The 24,201-nt window shown below is 37.4% G+C and overlaps 2 protein-coding genes across 4 annotated transcripts; both read right to left on the minus strand.

Annotated features, from left to right (window-relative positions):
- Positions 1-1,308: 1,308 nt before the first annotated feature.
- LOC130435996 (MOB kinase activator 2) lies at positions 1,309-8,347 on the minus strand. Of its 2 annotated transcripts, none has more exons than XM_056766891.1 (5): positions 8,208-8,347; positions 4,562-4,716; positions 4,198-4,294; positions 2,873-2,997; positions 1,309-2,646 (listed from the first exon to the last, which is right to left on the minus strand). In XM_056766891.1, exons 1-5 carry the CDS (start codon positions 8,306-8,308, stop codon positions 2,414-2,416), a joined length of 711 nt encoding a protein of 236 aa, XP_056622869.1. In that variant the 5' UTR covers positions 8,309-8,347; the 3' UTR covers positions 1,309-2,413. The 2 variants fall into 2 exon arrangements, with proteins under 2 accessions (XP_056622869.1, XP_056622870.1); XM_056766892.1 differs by having other exon boundaries at positions 4,562-4,713; positions 8,208-8,346.
- ppp6r2b (protein phosphatase 6, regulatory subunit 2b) lies at positions 8,208-24,174 on the minus strand. Of its 2 annotated transcripts, none has more exons than XM_056766886.1 (22): positions 23,452-24,174; positions 20,035-20,290; positions 19,760-19,946; positions 19,551-19,688; positions 19,415-19,480; positions 17,342-17,454; positions 17,050-17,163; positions 16,852-16,978; positions 15,878-16,030; positions 15,580-15,801; positions 15,182-15,246; positions 14,986-15,101; positions 14,809-14,894; positions 14,532-14,629; positions 13,602-13,653; positions 13,300-13,430; positions 13,007-13,161; positions 12,769-12,931; positions 12,618-12,691; positions 12,061-12,244; positions 11,788-11,889; positions 8,208-11,694 (listed from the first exon to the last, which is right to left on the minus strand). In XM_056766886.1, exons 2-22 carry the CDS (start codon positions 20,259-20,261, stop codon positions 11,664-11,666), a joined length of 2,604 nt encoding a protein of 867 aa, XP_056622864.1. In that variant the 5' UTR covers positions 20,262-20,290; positions 23,452-24,174; the 3' UTR covers positions 8,208-11,663. The 2 variants fall into 2 exon arrangements, with proteins under 2 accessions (XP_056622864.1, XP_056622865.1); XM_056766887.1 differs by having other exon boundaries at positions 11,783-11,889.
- Between the last annotated feature and the right edge of the window lie 27 nt (positions 24,175-24,201).

Below are 24,201 nucleotides of genomic sequence, written 5' to 3' on the forward strand. Positions count from 1 at the left end.
TTGTTCATGTGCCAGTGTGTGTGTGTGTGCAGATGTAGGTTTGTGTAAAAGCATATGAGAAAATTTCTATAAATCTATAAATATAGATTTAGTTAGTAATGTAAGGTGATGCTAGCTTGGAAAATCTGTCATGGAAATCAAACACAAAAGGCTAAGAATAGTTAAACTATTATTTTAATTGTTTATGTAGTTAAAGATTACTTCTAAAACAATGAACCTAAATATTAAACGTAACCCATCCCACACGTTTTGTGGTCATGCAGTTTAGGAGAGCGATGCTATTGTTTTTTTCACAGTCATTAGACTTTATTATTTGTATTGCACAGGCTGAATTGACTTACAATGAAGGAGGTATTTGGGCCATATCTAGCCTCAATTGGATGGGGATTAGTTATTTTACCTTTAATCTGATGTAGATATTACTTTTTCTTTGCATCATCTGAGCCTTGGACCTGTTCTGTTTCTCAGGGTGGAGTACACTGTGTGCTTTTTCTATCCGGGTCCCCGGTATTCATCATGTTGTTTCTACAGGAGCCCTAAACGGTCAAACTGCTCTAAAGAGCGTGTTTCATAAATCCGTTATCTCCTTCGGCAAAGACGCGAAATGTGACAACATCTTAGTTCTGTGAAAGCCGACATAGTGCTTCGCAAAAGATTGGTGGAATGAACCGTTGGTTGCAATTCCCAGCCTAACCACTAGATGCCGCTAAAATTCACCACATTGCTCCTTTGAGATTTCTAAAATTAGTATGGGGGATCATGTGCATCATACAGTATACTTGAAAGGAGTAGTGTATCCAAAAATGAAAAATGTTCCCTCATTATTCACAATTTCAGATGCACATGACTTGTCACTTCATTTGAATAATTTGAATAAAATGTTATGTAATTTCATGATTGCCTGCTCTAAATGATGATCCATCCAAATGATCAAAATGTTGCCATATTTAAACACACCCTACATACTAAATGCTTATATTTATAATATTTATAATGTAAAAATGCAAAATGTCCCTACAAGCATTTTTTGACCTTGAGAGGACATTTTTGGTCCCCATGAGAAGAACAGCTTATAATGATGTTTATTTGAAAATTTAAGAAATGCAGAATGTTTTCCATGATAGTTAGGTTAAGGGAATACAAGTTGTAAGGTGAACAAATTATTAGATCTTTTAAAAGTCCCCATAAAACCTTGGGCTGCTGAAACCCTTTGCTGCTCCCTGCAGGAACAAAACAGTTATGCTCATTTAAACTCGCTGAATTAGAAATATTAATCTTGGACAGGACATGTTAGAACAACAAAATGCATCACAGTTTGAAATGTTTATTGTTGTATACTACACACTATTTCACATGCTTCTTTTAAAAAAGTAGGTAGTATACAGTATATACAGCACAGTAAACTAAAATCTCAAAAACAGACTTCAATTGTCATGTCAATGTGTTCCAGTAACACAAAAACATGTTTGAGTCACTATTTCTGATATTCAAAATGACTCGCTTAAACACTGCACAAGATAAAATGATATTATTAACTGTATTCATGCACAACAAAGGCTGAACATATTGTGTGTGTGTGTGTTTATAAAGAGATCTATTTCCTCTTGAGAACCAGTCAGACCAGATCGCAAACAGAGAAGTGTGTGTGTGTGTGTGTGTATCCTAAGGGCTGTTCATTCATGAGCATTTATTTATGCTCTGGATGAAACAGAAAATTTGATCTCTTTTCCATACAAACCATAATTCTTCAGACCACTAGATACATGCATTAGCAAACCAAACATGTTCACCTGTGTGAAGATAAACACAAACCAATATGAGAAATATATGTGATATGTTATCATATCACAGTATTTGTCGCTTAAATTATATTAAAATGTCTCAACTCAACTTTATTTATATAGCGCTTTACAATTTTCATTGTTACAAAATGTCCTTCATTTCTGAATCGAGGGAGGATGCATGTTTGTGTGAAATGGCATTTGTCAATGATTTGTTGTCAATGACATGATTCACATTTATGATTTACACCCTAACACATTGTTTTGTCTGCATTAAAGCTTTCACAAGATATTTTATGTTTGCATTGGACCGATGAGATTTAACGACAGAAAGCATGTCACAGACCGCTAATCTATGTTGTACAAAATAGCTGTCATATTTTTAAATGTTGCAGACAAATGTTGATAAAGAATGCGGCTGGAATTTGCATGGCACGCTTGATGGAAAATAGTGTAGATTCCCAAGAACCGTCAGTTGTTAGAAGCCGGAGTTCACAGCTGCCGTGGGTGTGGGAAACTACTGAGCTGTCCAATCAAAGCCAAGTATGTATTTGACTGATGTGTTATTTCAGTTCATTAGTAAAAATCCCAGTTTCTGTATGGGATTTTGTCAACCATGTGTCTAAATGTTTTCAGCATGTGAGCACTGTGATGAGGTCATCGATAGGTGCCGTCTCAACGGGGTCCAGCAGTCTAAATGTGTGGCTGAAGGTGATGAAGTGTAAGAAGAGCGTGTTGAGGTGAGGATGTAACTCCATGGCGATGATGTCCTGGTAATGTGCACTGAACATGTGAGCCAGGGTACGGAAGAGCAATACAAAGACCTTCTGAATCAGAAACATGAATCCAGGAGAAAATGGTAAACCTAGACAGATAAGTCTTTATCAAGTAATGTCCACCACAGATATGATTCACTTATAATGGGGTAAAACTAATCCAAATTTTATAGGGAACTGAGTTAACCTTCTAGATCAGCATCCGATCATAGGGATGAACTATATTTATTTGGAATGCTGATCCACAAGCAACTTGTTCTTTTCTGAACGGTGCAAATATTTTAATACTGCAAGGGAACCGTACGGTACCGTTACCTGTTTTGGAAGGAAACACACGTTCATCTGTCAGAAGCTCTTGGATGTAACACATGGCGTAGTCGATGTAGACCGGAGCAACACACTTCAGCTTTCTGCCCTGATCATCCGTCCATTCATACAGACTGAAAAACACACGTGTGATCACCATCAACCTCACATTTAAAAAACAAACATGCTATTTACCTCCGCGTTTTTCCTGTGAAGTTTCGAGTTTTCTCTTCCCGAAGTATGCAATACATTTACATTTATGCATTTAGCAGACGCCTTATTCCAAAGCGACTTACATTGTATTATCCTATACATTTATACATAGGTATTTACAATCCCCTGGGATCGAACCCACAACTCTTACCAATGCTCTTACCACTGAGCTACAGGAAAGCTACAATACAATTATGTAGTTTAGTAAAACTTTTTATTAGATTAAGAAACATCATTCTAATATTTATACCATAAGTACATACAACAGGCTATACAATAAAAGAAAGATTTTCATTTCAGCTCAGTGGTAAGAGCATTCTGTTAACAACGCAAGGTTGTGGGTTCAAATCCCAGGGGATAGCAAATACCTATGTATAATGTATAGGATAAAAGCGTCTGTCAAATGCCTAAATGTAAATGTATGTATTGTATATATCTATATGTATATATATGTGGCAATAAAATAAATAGTAATTTCAGATTTCTACATTTAAATTTCATACAATGCAAGCCTGTATGCCATTAAGCCAAGAACATTATTAACAAGTTTGGTAGGCTTTTATATTTAATTGGCTTTTTGCCGAACGTCACAGTTCTCATCAAATCTGCTTCAGGTCTGTTGAATGCGATGGTTACTATTAAGAGCAATCACTAAAAGATAAACTTTGTAGTATCCATAGGCATATCTATATGTAAACGTTTCTTTCGTTTTCTTCTTTTCACTTAAACTTGAATTAAACGATAAGATAAAACGCTAGGTGACTTGGTTTCCGGTTTGGTCGTGTGACGTCGGTCCGTGTACAAATTAAGAGTTTGGTTCCAAATTGAGAACTCCTATTTTTAAATCATGTTTTTTTTAATGTGCCTTTCCAATTAATATCAATCAAATTGCAGTTGGTTTGTTTTGATGTAAGCCATAATTACAAAAAATACAGGTAACTAATAAGATTAAACACAATGCAAAACATGATAACATAATAAAAAACCTGATTTTTTTTATTTTAAAACAGATTATCTCATTTTGTAACCAAACTCTTCAAATACTCTATTAGTTTGTTTTATGGTTTAATTATTTAAAACGTAACATATCTTTTTTAAACTAAGTTGTGTGTGATCCTCACGTATTTTTAGGGCCTTTGGCTGTCGGACATGTCGTCATGGAGCAGAAGTCCGACAAAGCGCTGAGGAGGACGTTCGTGTTTTGGAAGAACGAGACAGCTGAGAACACAAAATAAACATGTCAGTGTATTTATAACAGTTTTTGCGTGTTAAGATGTGATAGGAGAAAGTTGTAATCTTTAACGCCCATTAACAAGCAGTTAATAGTTAAACGGCATTCTTCACATTCTTCATGCATGACTGAACACAACACATGAGCATGTTTATTGTTTTTTGCACGTTTGTGATGTTTGACATCACTGGGTGTTGTAAAATGACATGACTTACGTCTTCTCAAAAAAAAAATCCCGGGTTTTGAATACTTACTGTGGGTTGCGACCCACTCCTGCTGGTCAATTCCATGTGGAAGAGCAGAGAAGGTCAGAAGATCGACGTCAGTGATGCGTTTAGACAGAAAATGATCTTTCAGGTACGGTTTAACCTCGGCGGACAGGACTAGATGTAGACCGTTGTTTTTTCTGCTAGAAACACATACACGAGTCATTTATTATATGTGTCATTAACTATGTCATTATATGTGAGTGTTAACTGAAGCTCAGGTTTGAGAAGAAATTAAGAAAAATCACACAACACATGAGAAAGTTTATTGAGACTAAACCCGTACTCAATGTTTGCTATTTCAGGTGAGTTTTTTGTTTCCTATGCATCCTAGATTAAAACTAGGTCTGTCAAACGATTAATCGCGATTTATATATGTCAGTGTACTTTGCATATTCATTTCGTATTCACAAACACATATAAATGTGTACATGCATATATCTAAGAAATATATAAAAATAATAAACATGTATGTTTATGCGTTTATTATCACAAAATTATTACACACAGTAGGCCTACACGGACATATTTGTAAACGAACTTTTATTTTGGATGCGATTAATCGCGATTTATGGTTTGACGGCCCTAAATGTTTGACAGCCAAATATACCTGAAACTCTGCATTTTGTCTTTTTTTCTCACATAATAATATTTAGCAAGTTGTATTGTCTCCATTTTGTACCAAATGCTTCACATTTTGATGTTTTAATAATTATTAAAACATATTTGTATCGGCCGATAAAGGGCAATGTTATCCGGTATCGGATAATACAATTTAGGCCGATATATTAAAGGCAATGAATTATAAATAATTTTCTCTTGTTAAGCCTCTTCTGCACGCTGCTCACAGTTAAAATCCAGTACAGCACTGTCTTTCTGTCATGATCATTCATTTACTGCTATTAGCAAAACATTGTTAATCTAGGTACAGTAGATATTTATGAATTTGTAAATTATAGGAACAAAAGCATATTTTTTTGAGATGACTGCTGTCTGAATGCTTTCTGTCTTGAGACCTGTTTGACATGTGGCTATTTTCTTGGTTGGTCTGGAGGAAAAATTATAATTTGTTTATTAAATAAACATACCAGTAAAGTTTAAAAGTTAAAGAATCTTAAACTAGTGTCAATTAGGCTTGGTACATGACACGAAAAAAAGAAAACTAATGGTTATCTTGTTTTCTGCAGTGAATGATTTCAAATAAAACCACTTTTACCATTTTGTTTAAGTCTCAGAAAATGTAATATTAAGATATTGTATATCGCCCAATATATCGATTATCGGCTTCCGGTGTTAAATAATTATAGGTTATCGGACAAAATTGACATATCGGTTCAACCATAATTTTAATAAAACCTGAGGGGAAATCAAAGCAAATATTGTGGAAATACTTTTGGCCACCATCAATTTTTTTTCTGTCTTGTAAGACAAATTGAGGGATGTAACAATATTAAAATCTCACTGCACGATAATACCTCGGTATATAGTCCACTGTGCGGTATTGCCGTATTTAAAATGGCAAATGATACCGTGCCATAAGCATCATCTTTTCTTTATCTTCTGTTAATAACTGATGCTTAGAGGTATGAGTTATATGAGACGAGTCAATAAAATAACATAATTGCACCAGATGGACCTTACCAAAGGCAACATCTATTATTTTTCTAACATTCTCTAGGTCCGGAAGACCTATCGTTTCATACAGTCATGTGACCACGATAATATTCAGACAATTTTGCTATTTGCGATAACAGGATATGTATGATATTGTTACATCACTACTATTGAATGCATACTAATGTTTTGATTTAGAATTGTGTTTCTTTTACTCATGTGTACACATGTAAGTTTGTAAAGCAGGAGATGCTTTCTGCTGGTTAATTTGTGTTGAAATAGTTGCCGCTGAGCAAACAGAAAGACAGTTGGAGAACAAACTCTCTGGCTTTACACAAGGACACACCGGGATGTAGTTTAGTTTGTAATGTGTGCACATGGGGTTGGTCGTTTTAATGGCTTTTATACCGGCAGGCCATCGTGTTTGCGTCAACTTGTTTTCCGAAAGCGTTATCGAGCACAAGATCATATTGTCTTGGAAAGAGAGCAGCGTTTTACTGTAAACAGAGCTCATTTCCCTCATTCAAATGAGATAAGCCACACACATGCTTGGGCTGACGTTCAGAGAGCAAGGCATCTAAAAACAGAAATATCAACCTTGAAACAACTGAGTGTGCAGATGGTGACCTCGTCCTAATAAATGATCAAAAAACAGGTGTTCTTTTTACACGGATTCTGTTAAGTGCTACAACAAAATTGTGTGAATGCCATTCATTTTTATAGATGATAAATATTTCCACTTTTTTATATAAAATATATGTAGAACTAGCACACTTCTCAAAGCATTTTACAAAATGATGATGCCTTTACAAAAGTAACTTTATTCGAGTGTGCTATTAGTATTCTTCTTTTGGAATACTTTAACTTTTATGTACGTCTCAGAAATAAAGTGTATATACTTTTTAGAAATGTATCTAAAATTACATTAAAGTGTACTTGACTTACACTGACAGAAAAGTCTATTTGCTCTATTAGTTTACTTAGACATACTTAATAGATATTCTATGCTTGACTTGTAGTTTTACTTTCTTAAAAACTTCTAATTTATATAGTAATATAAATAAAATGTGACGAGTGTCAAAACCCGTATAAAGTCTCGGAATCTTATTTTGAGATGAGCATCAAAATTTGATTTCAAGCCATAATTTCACTGGACTTAGTGGATATTGACGATATCTATGTTACATTTTCTTTTGGGTTTTCACATGAAAAGGGTCAAATATATAAAATATAAACTATACTAAAGTTCACCTTAAGAAAACTTTATGAAGTACTACTATTTTCTTTCCCACTAAAGTATACTTTAAATTTTACTTAACATTAAATAGCAGTTTTGTAAAATAAACTTATTTTTGCAATAGTGTTTTTTTATATGTACTGTAAGTGAAGAGAGAGACAAAGAGAGAATTAAAAAATTAGAATTTCATCACATATTGTTTTAACACTTCAACTGATCTAAACTCTTCACACTGACGTCATTATTTTTGTGTTAAAATATACGCCTAAAAAAAATACAGATAAACACATTTGATTTAATATTGCCCTCCATACCAGATATATATCCTCAAATTATTTGTATGATATATATACAGTATATATATTAAAGATATTTTTTTAATATCTTGGTTGCAGTCATATGTTTAGTTGTGTTATTTTTAGTCCTGTCTCAAGATTTTCGATAATGAAAAAGTACCTTTCTTGGTTATGCATAAGTCAAAGGAAATATTATAGTTTCTTCACACTTTGATTCGACAAAACTTCACAAAATACTTTGTGAACAGTATACAGTAAACACATACAAGTTTGTAAAATGTAAATATACAGGTGTGTTTATCCATAATCAAGGCCAGAACAGAGGGTTGGTGTTTTCGCACACATGCTTTTATGGACGTTTCTTTTGACTTTGAGATACACACACACGTTCACATTCCTTCTCTCTATAAGCATGCTGACTCTCATCTCTCCAGCAATGTGTGCATACCTTCTACCATCTGTGGCATGTGTGTGTGTTTATACTCACACTTTAAACAAGCTGCGGTTTGCCTTCGGAACATTGACATCCTCTTCATCAGAGCTGCTGTTGCTCTGACATCCCCCCATATCCAGAACCAGTCTACCCATTAAACACACTCAAAAACTCCCAAAGACGACCTCATTGAGACCATCAACTGTCACAGCTTCTCACACGTCCATGTTTACATTACGTCCATAAGGGTCCGTCCTGGTGGTCTAATTTCACGAGCTCTCTCTTTCCCCGTCCTGCATTTTCTCGCAATGGTACGGCAAACGTGCGTTTGTTCTCTCGGCTGTTCTTTGTGTGCTCTACACCTCAGGCTGCGTCTTCTTTTCTCTGGTGAAGCAGTCAGACAGGTTCCACCAGTACTGGAAAAATATTTACTCTCGTACGCACACTTGTAAAACACGCCCCTCTCCACTCACAGGCCACTCCCACCTCATGCCTGCGGGGCAGCTTTCACTTTCAATGCCCTACGGGACGTGTCATTCCAAGTCTTGGAATGTTGGATCCGTTTCTGAAACTGTTACGTTTTTCAAGGTCGTGGTTACATTGTAACGCAAAATATCAGAAACGGATCAGGGTGAGAAAGGTTAACCTAGAAGACTTTTTGCCAAACACAGGCACACAAAAATAAAAATACTCCCAAGACGATCCCATCTGAAATATTTATTAGTTTGATATTTGATTTTAAAGCCTAACTTTTGACAACAGATAACAGGTACAGTATAACAAAGGAAACCCACCAGCATCAGTTTACATCGAAAAGGCATTTGACTAAATGACAACAGATGTGTGTTCCACATTCACACAATGAACAGATGCTTGAGGCAGTCACCAGATTATACTGTATGCATTTGTGTTTTCGGGTACTTGAATACATACGACAGCTGAACATGAAAACAAACAAACAACATATAAAGAATTTCACGTCGCCGTTTCTGATGCATTAAGCTATAAAATCTTGTTTGTGGTGCTTCGATTGGTTGATAAAGCCACTTTTATATAAAACAATACATTTGTATAACCCTTTATTAAATAATAAAATAAAAGGAATAATGGCTAAGTGTTACAAAACAGAATTTTTGCTTCCGTGTTAGGTTTCCCATATTTCCCTTCTCATCTCAAATGTTAATGCTTTCAATGCTTTGAACAAACTATCCGCTATTATTTAATTGTAAAATGATTTACCACAGCAGCAAACAGCACTAAACCCGTGTAACAGTACCTGGTCAAATAAACATGTTAGGAACGCACTAACAAACACAGATATATCGCATAGACGTGGTGCTTCATAAAGACCTGTACTGTATGTGGAAGACAAGATCGATGGAATAATAAAGATCTCATTGCTATTTCACTAAGTGGCCGTTTGGATTACGTGCTGAATTAAAGCATAAGTAAATGAAGGTACAGTAATGATAAGAGAATGAAACCCTGTTGTCCAAACCAGCCGGTTAAAGAAGAAACGTGGCGACTTTGGCAAAATAAACAATGAAAGTCTAAAATCCGTAACTTCTCTGGGTTAAAAATACACAAAGTGATTTGACTTCATACATAAGAATATCATAAATTAACCTGCAGTTTTATGTTTTAAACAGAGATGGTGATGTAGAGGCAAAAGTCATGGATTACAGATAAAATCATAAAAAACAAAATGTAAAATACATTCAAGCACAAAGCCGATCAATCTTTATTTTTCTTTCACCTGCTCTCATTCTCACACACAAATGCACTCTTGCAATTTAAACAAAGTGCTTGTAAACTTAAAAATCCAAGTAGACCAAACGGCAATTTCACCACCATTCTGTTGCATTTGGTATCAAAATCAAGTTTTTAAAAGTGCAAAAACAAAATACACAGTCTATAACGTTCACACTCTTTGTGTGTCTGTGTGCACATTGTCCCAAAGCTACATTTATAAAAAAGAAATCGAAACGAAAAATGATTCGTACTATTATTGCTATCGCTCTAGATTCAACTGGACGAAGCGTTCTAGTGTTTCAAAAGTAGTTAGTAAAAATATTATATTAATTGCACACATATATAAAGAATACACCTCAACATTACTAAGACTACAGGAGAATTATAACGGATATGTGCACACACACACGAACACGTGTCATACTGTACACGCTGATGTGTCGTTCTCTGATATTTCAAGGCACACACACATACACACCCGCTTCTTTAAGTTCCACCTTCTCCTGAGTTCATTCTGAAGATTCACATTAACTCAAACTGGCTTAACCAATAATGACGGTTCTGTCATCATTTACTCACTCCCATGCCGTCCAAACTCAAGTGACTTTCCTCCGTGGAACACAAAACATTAACAGCTATTCCTTATCCATTGTTATTCATTCAGTAACGCAAATGATGTAATATAATCATTCTGAGATATGTTAAAACTAAACCTGATGCATACATTTAGATATGCAATATCTAAATCAAGAAATATCCAAGCAAGAAACTTCAGCTTGTAGGACTTCAGAAGGCTTGACGGATGAGACTACTTTAATGATGCTTTTTGGTCTGTAGATTGACGGTATTAACCGTCTTTACTTTTTTGTACCATAAACATTTCGTCTCACATTTTACGTTCCAGAGAAGAAAGTTTCACAGGTTTGGAGGAATGGCGAATGGAGACAGAACTTTTAATTTCTCCCTTAAAGAGACAGTTCACCCAAAAATAAAAGCTCTGTCATTATTTACTCACTCTCAAGTTGTTTCAAAAGATATTTTGAAGAATGCTTGTAACCAAAGAGTTCTTGTCCACCATTGACTACCATAGTAGGAAAAATTACAAAAGCATTCCTCAAAGTATCTTCCTGTGTGTTCAACAGAACTAAGACTTGAGGGTGAGTACATGAAGATAGAAGCTTCATTTAAATTAAACTGTTCCTTTAATGTAAACGCATCATATAACAAGAAATAAAACGAAACTAATTTTTTTTTAATTTTCTCAATTAATTTAGCTTGTACACGTGTTTCTTTAAGGGGGGGGGGGGGTAACATAAACCAGCAGTGAAGAAATCAGCACTGAAATTTTATCAGTACCAGAGCTACAACACACAAAAATACTGATCAGCTGCTCAAGACACACAAACACACGGATTCAAAAACATAAAAATATAACTTTTAACACCCGTAGATGTACATGTAGAGCAATTTTATGCATATGTCAATGTGCATCTTATTCTAGTCCCAAAACACCCCACAATACCACACACACTCACATACTGAAGCCGGGCTGCTCTCACAGGGTTCAAAGGTCAACCGTGAAGATGTCTTCTTTAGAGAAGACTGGAGTATAGATGTGGAGTACCAGCCGACAAAAACCTCGCCTAACTACATGGCAGACCAACGGAAACGGCAGATGCCAGAGGGAGGGGCTAAAAGTGGCCAAAACGAGTGTGGCAATGGTTGCCATGGGGATAGAGGTGAGCAGCGAGGGTGCTCTTACATTGGACCGTTACTGCTGTGGTCACCCCTGTAGAGCGATACAGAGAAATATTAAGAAACTATAATACATTGTACATTAATACATAATATTACATTCGAAGGAAAACAGTGTTGACCTTACTTCTGCTTCATAGGCGATTGAGTACCAGCGATGGGCGTCGCCACGGTTGCTGTTGCTATGACATCTGTTGCCATGCCACCTGTTGCTTTATCAGTAGTGTCACTGAAACCATGGAAGAAACAAATAAGGACAAAAAGCGTCAGTTAGCATCTGGGGTTTTCAGGTTTTTATTAGAACTGGTGATCATTCCCTATTCACTTCAGTTTATATCCAACAGACAAATGTTAGTGTTTGGAGGCCTAGAATGTGTCTTATGTTATATAGTATGTGTACCTGCTTAGCTCCACACTGGGTTTAACCGGCTCCTTGGTGTTGCCGGTGGCAACCGTCTTTGTGCTGATGCTGGTCCTCTCCTCCTCTTCCTCACTGTCTGTACCACTGGAGCTGCTGTCCGATGCTACGAGAGGAGCCTTCCTCGCTCCACATACACTCCACACACACGCTGATGAGCCTTTCACTGCAACACATACAACACGTGGGCATTATCGTCAACCACCAATAATTAGTACAATATAAAAAAAAATACGATAAAAGGATACTATCACCTCTAAATAATGTGGTTAAATGAAAAAATGAATATAAATTTGGTTAAATTTAGGTTATAGGATTACACAGTCATTAAATTAATTTAATTCGCAACAACGAATTGTGCTCACAAAAGAGTTTATTATAAACATAAGAGGTAAATAAAGATGCAATTGATGAGAAAATGTTTAGTTGAGATGGCGATAGAGAGGTTAAACCTACTGCACCTTTGAGTACTTGTTGTTCATTAGATTTAATTACTTACTAATTTAAGTAACGCAATGAATTCTAACCAAGACACTTACCTTCATCCTTCTGGCTCTGTTTGTTTGGATTTTGTGTGTCCACAGGTGAACTGCATCTGGGTCCGGCGTCTGAACTGCAAAACACATGATCTCAGTTAGCATGACATCAACTTGATGCTAACACACTGTATAACATCAGTACGGCCCGCACCAGCAGAAGGGCTGGAAGTCACCGAACGTCGCCCATCCTTTTTCATCCGTCTCACTGAGCTGGTCTTTAGAACTTCCCCACACACTGGATCCCGTATCAATGGCGATGCTCGCAAAATCCCGACAGTTGAAGTCATCTTCAAAACTTGCGATCCATCCAGGACCTGCAGAGATGGAGAAACAGTTAGTTTTATTAAGAGCTGTATTATACATCTAGGTTTTGTTAGCTGTGAGCGTACTTTGAGGATCAATGCACTGGCTGTCCATGTCCCGATTCTTGGCGTTCTCTGGAGTTTGTTTCGATTCTGGAAACCACTCCAGATCTGGTGACCCGAGACGCCTCCGAGAGCCAGCATCCGCCTCGCTATTCTGAGTGTTGGTCTCCTGTCCAAACCTACCAAAGACAAAGCACACAGATCGGTCAAAGAAACGGGCTAACATGAACTAAATAATGATTTTATGACAATGTATAAATGGCAGAAGGTTTCTGTATGTATCCATTATGTAAGTCATCATAATGTGCGTTACGAACCTGCTTCGTGCTTTGACTTGTTTGCGAGCTGCATAGTTGATTTCCTTTTCCTCCCAAATATCTTCCTCCTCTTCCTCATCGAAATGGCGAATTTTCTCTTTTGTGCGGGTTTCAAAGACGGCAGAGCTCGCCTGAGAGAGATATCAGGTTATAAACACGATTAAGAACATTAAAGGAGTGACACACAGAGGAAAAAAGATTTAAGACACAAAGAATCAAAGAGCAGATGAAATGCTGACAGAAGGAGATTGTTATGAGAATAAAAAACAAATCATTTCAAATGAGTGTGAATCGGTACTCACCCCCTCATCCGCCAGGTTAAAGTTGATCTCTGTGATTCGATCGAATGTGGCGCTGAATAAATAATAGACAGAGAAATTTGACAAAAACCTTTCACATGCCAATGTCATTCAGTTTGAACATGACAAAACTACTGAACATTATGCGACTCTATGTTTGTGTCTAGAGACCACCATTCTTGTATAAGTAGTTTCATGTTGAAAAGTTAAATGTCAAATATAAATGATAAATCTAAACTTAAGTCTGCATATAAAACTTCTTTTTTTTACATTTAAAATAGGGCTGTAAAAGGATTAATCGCATCCAAAATAAAAGTTTGTGATTACATTATATTTGCACTGTGCAGTATAATTTTACATACATAAATATATTTAAGAAAAACGTATGTGTGCATATATATATATATTAATACATAAATACATGTAAATATTTCCTGAAAATATGGTTTTATGTTAATATAAATACAAAATAAATATGCACGGTTCACAGACATATATTATGTTAACACAAAGCTCCATTCTGGATGCGATTAATCGCGATTAATCGTTTGACAGCCCTAAATTAAAGTATAAATGAAATCTAAATCTTAGTCTAAATGTTAAATCTGAATGTGACGTCACGTTTTGTCAATCACATTTACACACTGCCTCCAAAGTCCCTTCGTCCATCATAAAAATTCGGACTAGGTAAAATTTTATGCGTTTTCCACATCCGTAGCAAGTATTTTAAGAGGTGTTTTGACAATTCAAAGACACCGTACAAACGAGCGTCAAATACGAAAAAATGCATACGACATTTTCAGACTGTATATGTAAAGACCTTAAAGGTACATTTTAAATCTAAATGTAAATTCCAAATGAAAACGTTAAATCCAAATGTAGCACATAATTGTTCAATCTAAAAGTATGCTACAAGGTTTGTGCAGGAATCACCTGATGCTGCCGTCATGCTCTCCAAATTCATCATCATTCAGTCCAAACTGATCGACAAAGTTTGCTGTCATCTGCTGAATCTGATAATCTGAGAAAACCTGTGATGACACAACGGAACACACAATTAATATTAACATTAATACAATTAAGAAATCATAATTGATCCCATTCTTCTTTATCATAAAACATACACAGCTAAACTAAATAAGCTATTAAAAGAATATGTCGCCACTGTTGTTAACACCAACAATTCTGTTAGTTGTGTGTCAGATCTCACCAGGTCCGCTGTGTTCCTCTTGTTAGTTTCTGCTAGCGCATCATTCACAAAATGTTCCCAGCGTTCTTTATAGTTCTCTGGTAACTCTGTCACACATTAACAACCACGTTTTTATAAATCAGAGAATGTGTGTTGTTAGAAATGTATGAATAAAATATTGTTATGCGTGTCATCTACCATTTATTAGTTCTGTGATTTGGGTCTGTTCTGGCTCTTTGTCTGCATTGTGCACCACAGTGTTGGCAATCCTGGTCAGATGACCCATGTACCCTTTTCTCATGCCCCCAGCCTCCCTACGACACGCAAACACACACATTCAAGTCTTTCAAGTGTAAACATACAAACTCCACAGCGAAATTCAAAGCGAACTTACTGTGTTTTGTCATTTTCCTCCCATGCATCTAAAATCCTCTGAACCAGCCGGCAGTCCTTTAACAACTACACACAAATACAGTCAATTATACATCAATAAAGGGTCTGCACACTTTTTTTATAACACTTAAACATAAACTAATATGCATTAACAGTCAATCTGAATTAAGGCTGTCAACCGATTAATCCCGATTAATCGCATCCAGACTAAAAGGTTGTGTACACATAATATATGTCTGTGTACTGTGCATATTTATTTTGTACAGTTAATTGTATGTGTATGTTTTTAAAAATACAAAAATATTATGCACAGTACACAGACACATTATGGATGCGATTAATCGTTTGGCAACCCTAATCTAAATGCATTAGTCGGCATCTTCTTTTGTTACTACATACATGTTTTATCAGTTCTGAGTGTGTGAACATATCGCATCCGTCAGAGGTGCCGGTGTGTATCTCAATCGGGTCCGAGCGTGTGCTTTCCAGCTGATCTTGATGAGTCTGATCCGGACTATTCTGTAGTTTTCCGTTCGGTGTCGTCTGGTTAAGGATGGCTGAGACACAGTGCTCCACTTGGACATGTAAGAAGTTATTCCAGGAGAATTTAAAAAACAGGTCCTGCAGAGAGAAAGACAGATTAGAGCATGAAATATTGTTTTTGACATTATTCAGTGGATTTGAAAGAGACGGTCACCAGCATCAGGTTGATCATGTTCAGATGGCAGAGCTCTTGGTGGATTCTTGGAGCTCTTGTGTACAGCAGGGCAGCCATCAGTCTAACAGCATGCAGTCGAGCATTGCCAAATGGCTCCTCTAAGACACCCATTGTGGTCAAAATGACACATTTCTGTAGGGTACAGTATAACACGCATCAGCAGAAAAGTAGAGCAGGGCTGGCCTACTTAAATTGGAGATAATGTTGTGAATACATTTTCATACCCTCAAAAGTAAACAAGGGTATTAAAACACAAAAGGTAGGGAGGAACTTGATTTTATACAGAAGTGCGCACAAGTGATATCCCCCTAGGATGACTTACGTCTTCTCCTTTTATTCAAACGTAACATTAAAGGTGTGTAAAATAAAATTGTGTGCATGTTGTGTAGCTTTGAGAAGAATTTAGGAGGCTCTGCAAAAAATACATCAAACACATTGAAGCTTTTGAGTCATGAACCGAGGGAATGACTTATCTAGTCATATACAAAAGAGTCTATGTCTGCTTTATTTCGCGTGAGCTTTTTGTTTATATATGCATTCTTTTCCATATTAGTATAAAACACATATTCCCACAGTTGAACTTTTCGGCAAAACTTTTCCGTTTTGTGCATTTTGCACCAGACTCATTTTGATGTAGAATTTATGTATATCCCGCATATTGGATCTTTTGTGGATATTTTGTACATGAATAATACTTATAATTGTTAGATAACATGTTTGTATTTATGCATTGGTTTTGTATTGTTTCGCTGCTCATTGAAACCAATTGTCTTAAAGGGGATTAATATAGTAGCTATTGTTTATTTGATCAAACCTATGTGGCCATTAAAGAAAAATGTGTGCAAATATCCTCTCCAGACATCACTGTTTGGCCACGACTCTACTTTTTAAAAGATTATGAAATGATTAGCTTTTTCATTTTTCAAGAATCATCTGGACATAAACAGACCAACCTTGGGTGGGTTTAACAGTAAGTGGTGGAAGAGTTTTAGATGTGGTTGTATTCCCATTAATATGCTGTTGTTGACAGTGCAAGACGTCTCCAGTCCCTGAGAACACGGGTCGATCATCTGTTCAATCCTGTCACACACACAAATATTAGTAACAGTGAATATCTGAGTGATGCATGTGTTTGTTTGTGTGTTACTCACCCGGGTCTCCGAGTCTCCAATAGTGTGAGTAACACTTGAGTTCCGTAGACAATACAAGTTTCGCTCCTCTCTCCTCCAAACATGTTCTTCAGAAGGGCCTCCACATTCTGCTGTCTGAAACACACACAAACTGATAGCTTAAGTTTAGTCTTGCAGAAGCATACTTGATTTTTGTCAGCCTGTTCTTGGCAGTCTGAGTTTCAGAGTCTGAGCTTCAGTTGAGTCTCGAACGCTCACAGCCTTACACTTAGTTTGTGAACATGTGTTCCTTTAGCACTTGAAACACACTTACAGCTCTAGCGTTTCGAGCAGAGGGTCCGGCTCATTGGTCTCTTGAAGTGCGCTGGTCTGATCTCTGCTCAGACGGATGATGTCACACAGCGTCTGAGATGCGTTCGACTGCCTCTGTGAACACACAAACGCAATCATCTTCTTATTTCAATCTGTTTATAATGACGTTATCTGTTTACATACATTTATGCATTTGGCAGACGCTTTTATCCAGAGCGCATAACAGCACTATCAAGCTATAGAGTGTTTTAACAAAATGCTTTGTCAATTGAGCTACAGGAACACCTTCACATACATTTGAAAGGTGAAATCAATCCCACGTGAGAAACACTGTAGTATATTTAAGTATAAACTAGGGCTGTCAGTCACAATATTCAATTTTCACTTCACGGTTATTGTGGCCCATACTGATAGCATCACGGCCTCTATTGCGCTAACAAACGTACTATTGGTCAAATTCATCTTTTTTTTGTGTGTGTTTTCTAATTTTTCAAAAACTGGAGTTCAGTAGAGAGAGAGTTTGTATTTATTTGGCTCTTAAATCAAAAGATAAAACTTTTGTGATTATTGGAATTATTTACGATATTATCATATGTATGGAATTAACACCGGATCAACAATCGTGGTTTTTAATATCACGGTGTAATAAGGTTCATTAAAAGGAAAGAAGGAGACGGGAACCGGAAGACATTTATACATTTAATAAAGTAATAACAGCCGGTGGCCCCTCACGGCCGACCGTCGTGGAACAAAACAATAAATACAAATACAAACATGTTCGGGCCCGGTCCTCTCTCTTGACGGTCCGGTCGCTCGTTCTCTTATATGCTCCCGATCTCCTACGTGATTCGAGACCGGTGCGCGCACAGCTGGCGCTCATTAACAATTTCTCACCGGTCTCGAACCACGGTCTCGCCCCGCCTACTCCACTACACACGGTTATTGTGTTTTTTTGTATTAGCAGTATATTGTGACACCCCTAGTTTAAAATGTAGCAAACTCTAGTAACTTTTTGCATTCTCTAGTACCTTATATTATAGTAATTACTATAATTTGTTAATGTGTACTACAATATTCTGTAGTATTAACTAGGGCTGGTCGATATATATCGCGGCTCGCGGTATTTAAACATGTCTAAATCGATTCTGATATCGATTCGATATATTTGCACAGCTCTTCCGTGAGCTACGGCTCTTTGATCAGTAGGAGGTACTGCTCGATCTAAAATCACTACGAGATTGAGTCGTTTATAACGTACATTTGAAAAAGCAACACTCGTAAAACATCATCGCTTTAAATATACTTTATTATCCTGAAAATAAGGTTTGAAGAACAGCGATAAAATATGACCACTGGCGTTTCCTGCAATGATTTGTTCTTCTTCTGTTTCCCATATTCGGAATCTCTGCGCAAGAGCGACCTCTGGATTTCGGTTGTGGCGGCATTTAACCGCAAGTCATTGAGAAACTGAGAACATAAGAATCGCAAGATATATCGCCCAGCCCTATTATTAACCATGTTCAATTTAAGATTATAATTACATAATTTAATATTGTAGTCTATATTTTCTATGGTAAGAATCAAAATATTATAGCTTCTAGGAATTTACTACAGTTTACTATAGTGCATAATACTAAAGTAAACCACAGTATCTTTTGATGTGGAAATGGTTTTGTTCCACATGGACATTTTTAAAAACAAAGCCTTTAAAGAAAACAATAACTTGATGTATTTACTGATGTTTATTAGAGCCGATATCACTTGCAAATCTTAGCCTTGTAACTTGTCCTGGACTATTTTTTACCTATAAATGATGTATCTTGTATCGAGGCTTGTAAATTTGCCTGGCGAATAAAACGGGTAAAAATGGTCATATCCAGACACCAGAACATTATTGAGACCTGCATTTTGTTAACTTAGCCCTGTAAGAAACCACCAAGCAGCACCCTAGTAGCAACCACTCACAATACCTTAGCAACGGCATTGCAACTCCCTAGCAACCATCCACAACCCTCTTAATCCTGCGAGGACAAGCAGCGCTCATATTTTCTTGTGTAAAAATAAAGTTACAAACCTGATCGTTGCATTGAGGATGAATCAGTTCAATGAGCCTCTGAATCAGCTTCTCTTCGTTCAGCCACTGCAAACAGACGACGGGAATCAAACACGTATCTCAACAAACGTTTTAAGTGCTGGTAGTGTCTACTCACATTGAGCACCTCCAGTCTGACAGAGGCCGGCTCCACACTGTTAATGAGACGCAGCACCATATCCATCATAGCTGATGTGTCCATGTGTTTCAACAACTGTCCAATAAAATCCTCCTTCTTCTTTAAGAAACCGATCACCTGATGAAAACAAACGACGATGAATTGCTGCCGAATCTGAAATGCTTTCAATTAAACAAATGCACACACACCTGCTCTGTTTTGCGGGAGATGAGAGTGCCGACGGTCTTACTGAAGAAAGAGGCCAGCAGGGGGTTTATGGGCGGAGTCTGCTCTATGAAATTATAGAGCGTGTTGAGCAAAGATTGGTCTCCGCCCACTTTATCGTTGATGAGGGACACATCACACGTCAACAACTCACATGCTACGTTAGCGTACCTGTGAGACAATAAAACACAAGTATGCATCAATTTCAGAATATTCACACTTCCGTTGTAGACAAAGATGAGCGTTTTTTTACACTCACTTATAGCGCATTTTCTCCTCCTGGTCAATAGGGGGCTCGTGTGTAATGAGATTGAGCAGCTCAAGAATGCTGCTGTCCTGGGTGAGGAAGAGGAGCAGGCGTTGATTCTGGGACTTACACTCCTGTAGCACATCTTCTTCATCCAGAAGCTCCAGCAGGGTCAAGTCCTCCTTCTCCAAAAGCTTCTCGACCTGAGAGGAATTGTGCAGGTTGAACTTCCAGAACATGACTGCAGTCTACAGAGGAAACAGAGTGCCTGAGAGGGAGAGAGAGAGAGGGTGTATAGTTACTCAAGCATTTAATAATAATACTAAAGCAAATAGATGCTTTAAAGGGTGTGCTGGCTATTGAAGGAGTCTGTAATAAAGAAGAAGGGACAACTGACAGCAGGTGATCAAATGTAGGGCAGGTTGTAAAGAAATATTAAAGAAATGATACTTGCTGGATTTGACCTCTGCAAGGTACAAGGCATTGTGCAAAAAACATAAATGTTCTACCTCGTCTTAAAGGGATAGTTCACCCAAAAATGACAATTCTGACAACATTAACTCTCAGATAGAAAGAATGTCAGTAACCGAACAGATCTCATCCTCTATTGACTCCCATAGGCAGGGTTTCTCCTGGCTCAAAATGAGGCGGAGGTGGTGCAATCCTGATCTTGTATACACACCTGAAGGCCTCCGAACCTTAAAAGGGGTGCTGCAACGATGCGTCATGCATTCGGACTTCTTTTCAATGTTAAACCTGCTGTCTTCTCATGCTTAACATGGTCAAATTGTCAACAACGAGTTGGGCGTATTATGTAGTATTTCACGAGTTCACCTGCGCAGATAACACCTGTAAAATTGCGCTTTAAAACTATGTCATATGCTGTCACTGACACCAAGACTAGATTACTGTAATGCACGGTTAGGTGGTTGCATTGGAAGGCTTATTACAAAAACTCCAACGGTCCAAAACGTGGCAGCTCAAGTTCTCACACGTACAAAAAAGTATGAGCATATTACCCCGGTTCTGTCAACCTTGCACTGGTTACCTATTAAGCATCCCATTAAATTTAAGATCTTGCCTATTACCTATAAAGCCCAAATGGTTTAGCTATGCAGTTTTTGAGCGAACTTCTATTGTATTACAGTCCTCAACGTGCATTACGCTCTCAGGCATCCTGTCAGTTGGTAATACCTAGAATTTCAAAATCAAGCGCGGGTGGTAGATCCTTTTCCTATCTTGCTCCTAACCTTTGGAATAGTCTTCCCTGCACTGTCCGGGAGGCAGACACACTCTGTCAGTTTAAATCTAGACTAAAGTCGCATCTGAATAATAATAGAGCTTGATTATGAATGTTATGCGTATTTGGCGTGCTGTTCGGGAAGCGGGATCCAATCTTGCCAGATCTATCCAAACACCAAAATACTCTACACCTTGGTCAGGGTGAGTGTGCTCGGAACCGGTTTGAGCCAAGAGCCAGCCCCCGGGGTACTTGGGGGATAATGAGTTTGGGAGAGGAGACGGGTTGGAGGAGGGATGCTTAATCTTGAGAGATAGAGCTGGTCAGATGGTTTCCCAATTTATTAGTGAGCTTGCTAGGGCTGATTGTGTATGTGCGGTTATTGCTGATTATAGATCAGCCGGCTGTTTATATGCTCCAGCTACTCCCGAACTTTGTTAATTTGACATAATCTCTGTGCTCGATACACTCCCCCAGCGATCGTACAGGTTTCAGATATATTTTTTACATATAAAACTGTTTTGTAACAATTTTTCTTAGTCCCTTATTGGACAATTCTCCTGGAAAAGCACATGGCACGCCCACAGCATAGAGAGAAGAAGCATGCGCAGACTTCACTTTCACTTGTTTACAGGAGAGAGAGAGAGCATATGTTCGCGAAGTTCAGGTGTTTGTCCGTTCACTACATTTAGGTGATGAAAGTTATATAAACGGTGCATATAACCCTGGATTTGGAGATCCGTCCCAGCGCTAAAAGATGCCGGAAATGGACCGCATGCAGTGAGTGAAACTGATGTCTGTGTTTTGTTGACAATGTGCTTTAGTTCAGCCTCCCCCCTCTACGCGACGTATGATTTTGGAAGTAATCCTACAGCTGTATCTATCTTTTATATATGTGATCAAACTAAATACTCTTCGAAGATACGACATATACGATAATACTGTATAGGCACTCAAGATTATTATGAGATTCGCAAAAACTGCGTGTGTTGGGGCCACTTTAAGTGGCTTAACCAAAGTGACTTTGACATATTAAAAGTTCTAATAAAATTATATTAAAATGACTATTATTACGCTGCAATAAAAACATTGTTTTTATTCAACCTAACAGAAATATTTTTTTATCAATTCTTTTCAACAAATTTTTACAGTATACAGTGTACAGTATACGCTGATTCAACGATCCAATTGCACCTTTTAAGACATTACAATGATGTACGTCATGTAAATTTAAGAAATTTCAAGAAATAAAATGCACAACAAACAGCCGTGAAACACAGTTAACTCTTGCTCTGCAACTCTTTTAGCGCCTCATTGTGCTGATGACGCAACAGCGCCTCCATGGTGGCATAATGCCGCAACTGCAGTTACAAATGACAAGTCTTTTAGATGCATTTTTGCAATTTTTAAACTCCGTAGATTCAAATACTATTTAGGACGATTTTTTTAAGTCATTTAATGAGTTTAGAGAGAGAAAGAGAAACAGAGAGAGGGAAAGATTATATTACCTATTAAATAATTTAGAGCATAACTAGAAAAAATATCAACATACGCCGAATTATTATAATCAAAATCATACAGTCCACACAAACATCACGGCCACGCCTGTGTAACAGACAAATCATCTCATTCCCATGTTATCTTACATAAAATATACAATTTATCCTAAGCAGGAGAAAATAAAAAACCTTTTTTGAACATCAATGTCAGGGGCAGACCCAGAAGCCTCGCTCAATGTCACTGTCAGTGATACACCAATCAGAAGGCAAAGGCGAGACGCGAACCACCAATCACAACGCTGGAAATGTACTGGATACAAAGCGTTGATAAATGCTTCCACTATCAAAAGTCTGGGAATTAATATCAAGCTTATTTGCGTTAACAAAGGTAAACATAGTCCAGGATCAACTAAGCATGTCAAAACATTATAACACTTCACGTTTTAAAAAAAATACAAAGGAAGAATAAAATATGAGCATGCATTTCAAGGTGAAAGTCGTTACTCTATAACAGAGGCATACGGTCTGTATTTATTCACTGCTCACATGACGCACGTGAGTCCATAGGCAGGTCATACAGTACATACATACATACTGTAACGTCACGTGTGTTCATCATCAGATGAAATAAACGCGCATAAACTGTGATCATTACCGATATTGCGAACAAATTAATCGGTGTCAACTTACCAATAACACTTTTAGATGTCAGACAGACAGCAATCTGTGATCAGACCTGCCCTGAGGTGTCAGAAGGGAGATCTGATACTTGATTTGCGATGCATCCTTCCACATCCATAGATTTCAAGGCTCTCTCTCCTCCGGCAGTCCTGTTCAGCACTGTCCCCCTCAGTTCTTTCAAGTGGGAGCAGAAAAGATTAGGACATTATTCTCTAAGTCAAAATGGCCGACTGTGAGACGCGGACGCGCAGGCTGTTCAACGTGAACGCGCCGGGTTTGTCCGTGTGTTTATGAAAATTATCGTGTTTTCGGGAACATAGATTGTATAAAATAGATCGGGAATAAGTTGGATAACAGTCAAGACGAACGTCCGCTAGATCGACCTGCCACAATAAAAATACCGTAGTACGCTAAAGTATTCACTATAGTAAACTACACACTATACAATCATGCTTTTGAACCTGAGTAAAAGTGTACTACATTATTCACTACAGTCGATCAATGCACTATAGTTAATACTACAGAATCTGAAGTATACTACAACAAAGTGATGTATACTCCATGCGTACTATTTTTTCGTGCGGATAAATAATTGACTAATAAATAAAGTGATTAAAATACATTTTAATTTCTCGCAAAAATGATGAAAACGCGATGTATTTCATGATACCATATTAAAAAAAACAATACAAAGCGTGTCGTTAAGTGTTTGTCAAAGTGGCGCAGCACCGAGCTCGCGCATTGCTTAGTCACGGCGGC

The sequence above is a fragment of the Triplophysa dalaica genome, chromosome 14, assembly GCF_015846415.1.
Source record: "Triplophysa dalaica isolate WHDGS20190420 chromosome 14, ASM1584641v1, whole genome shotgun sequence".
NCBI lineage: Eukaryota > Metazoa > Chordata > Actinopteri > Cypriniformes > Nemacheilidae > Triplophysa > Triplophysa dalaica.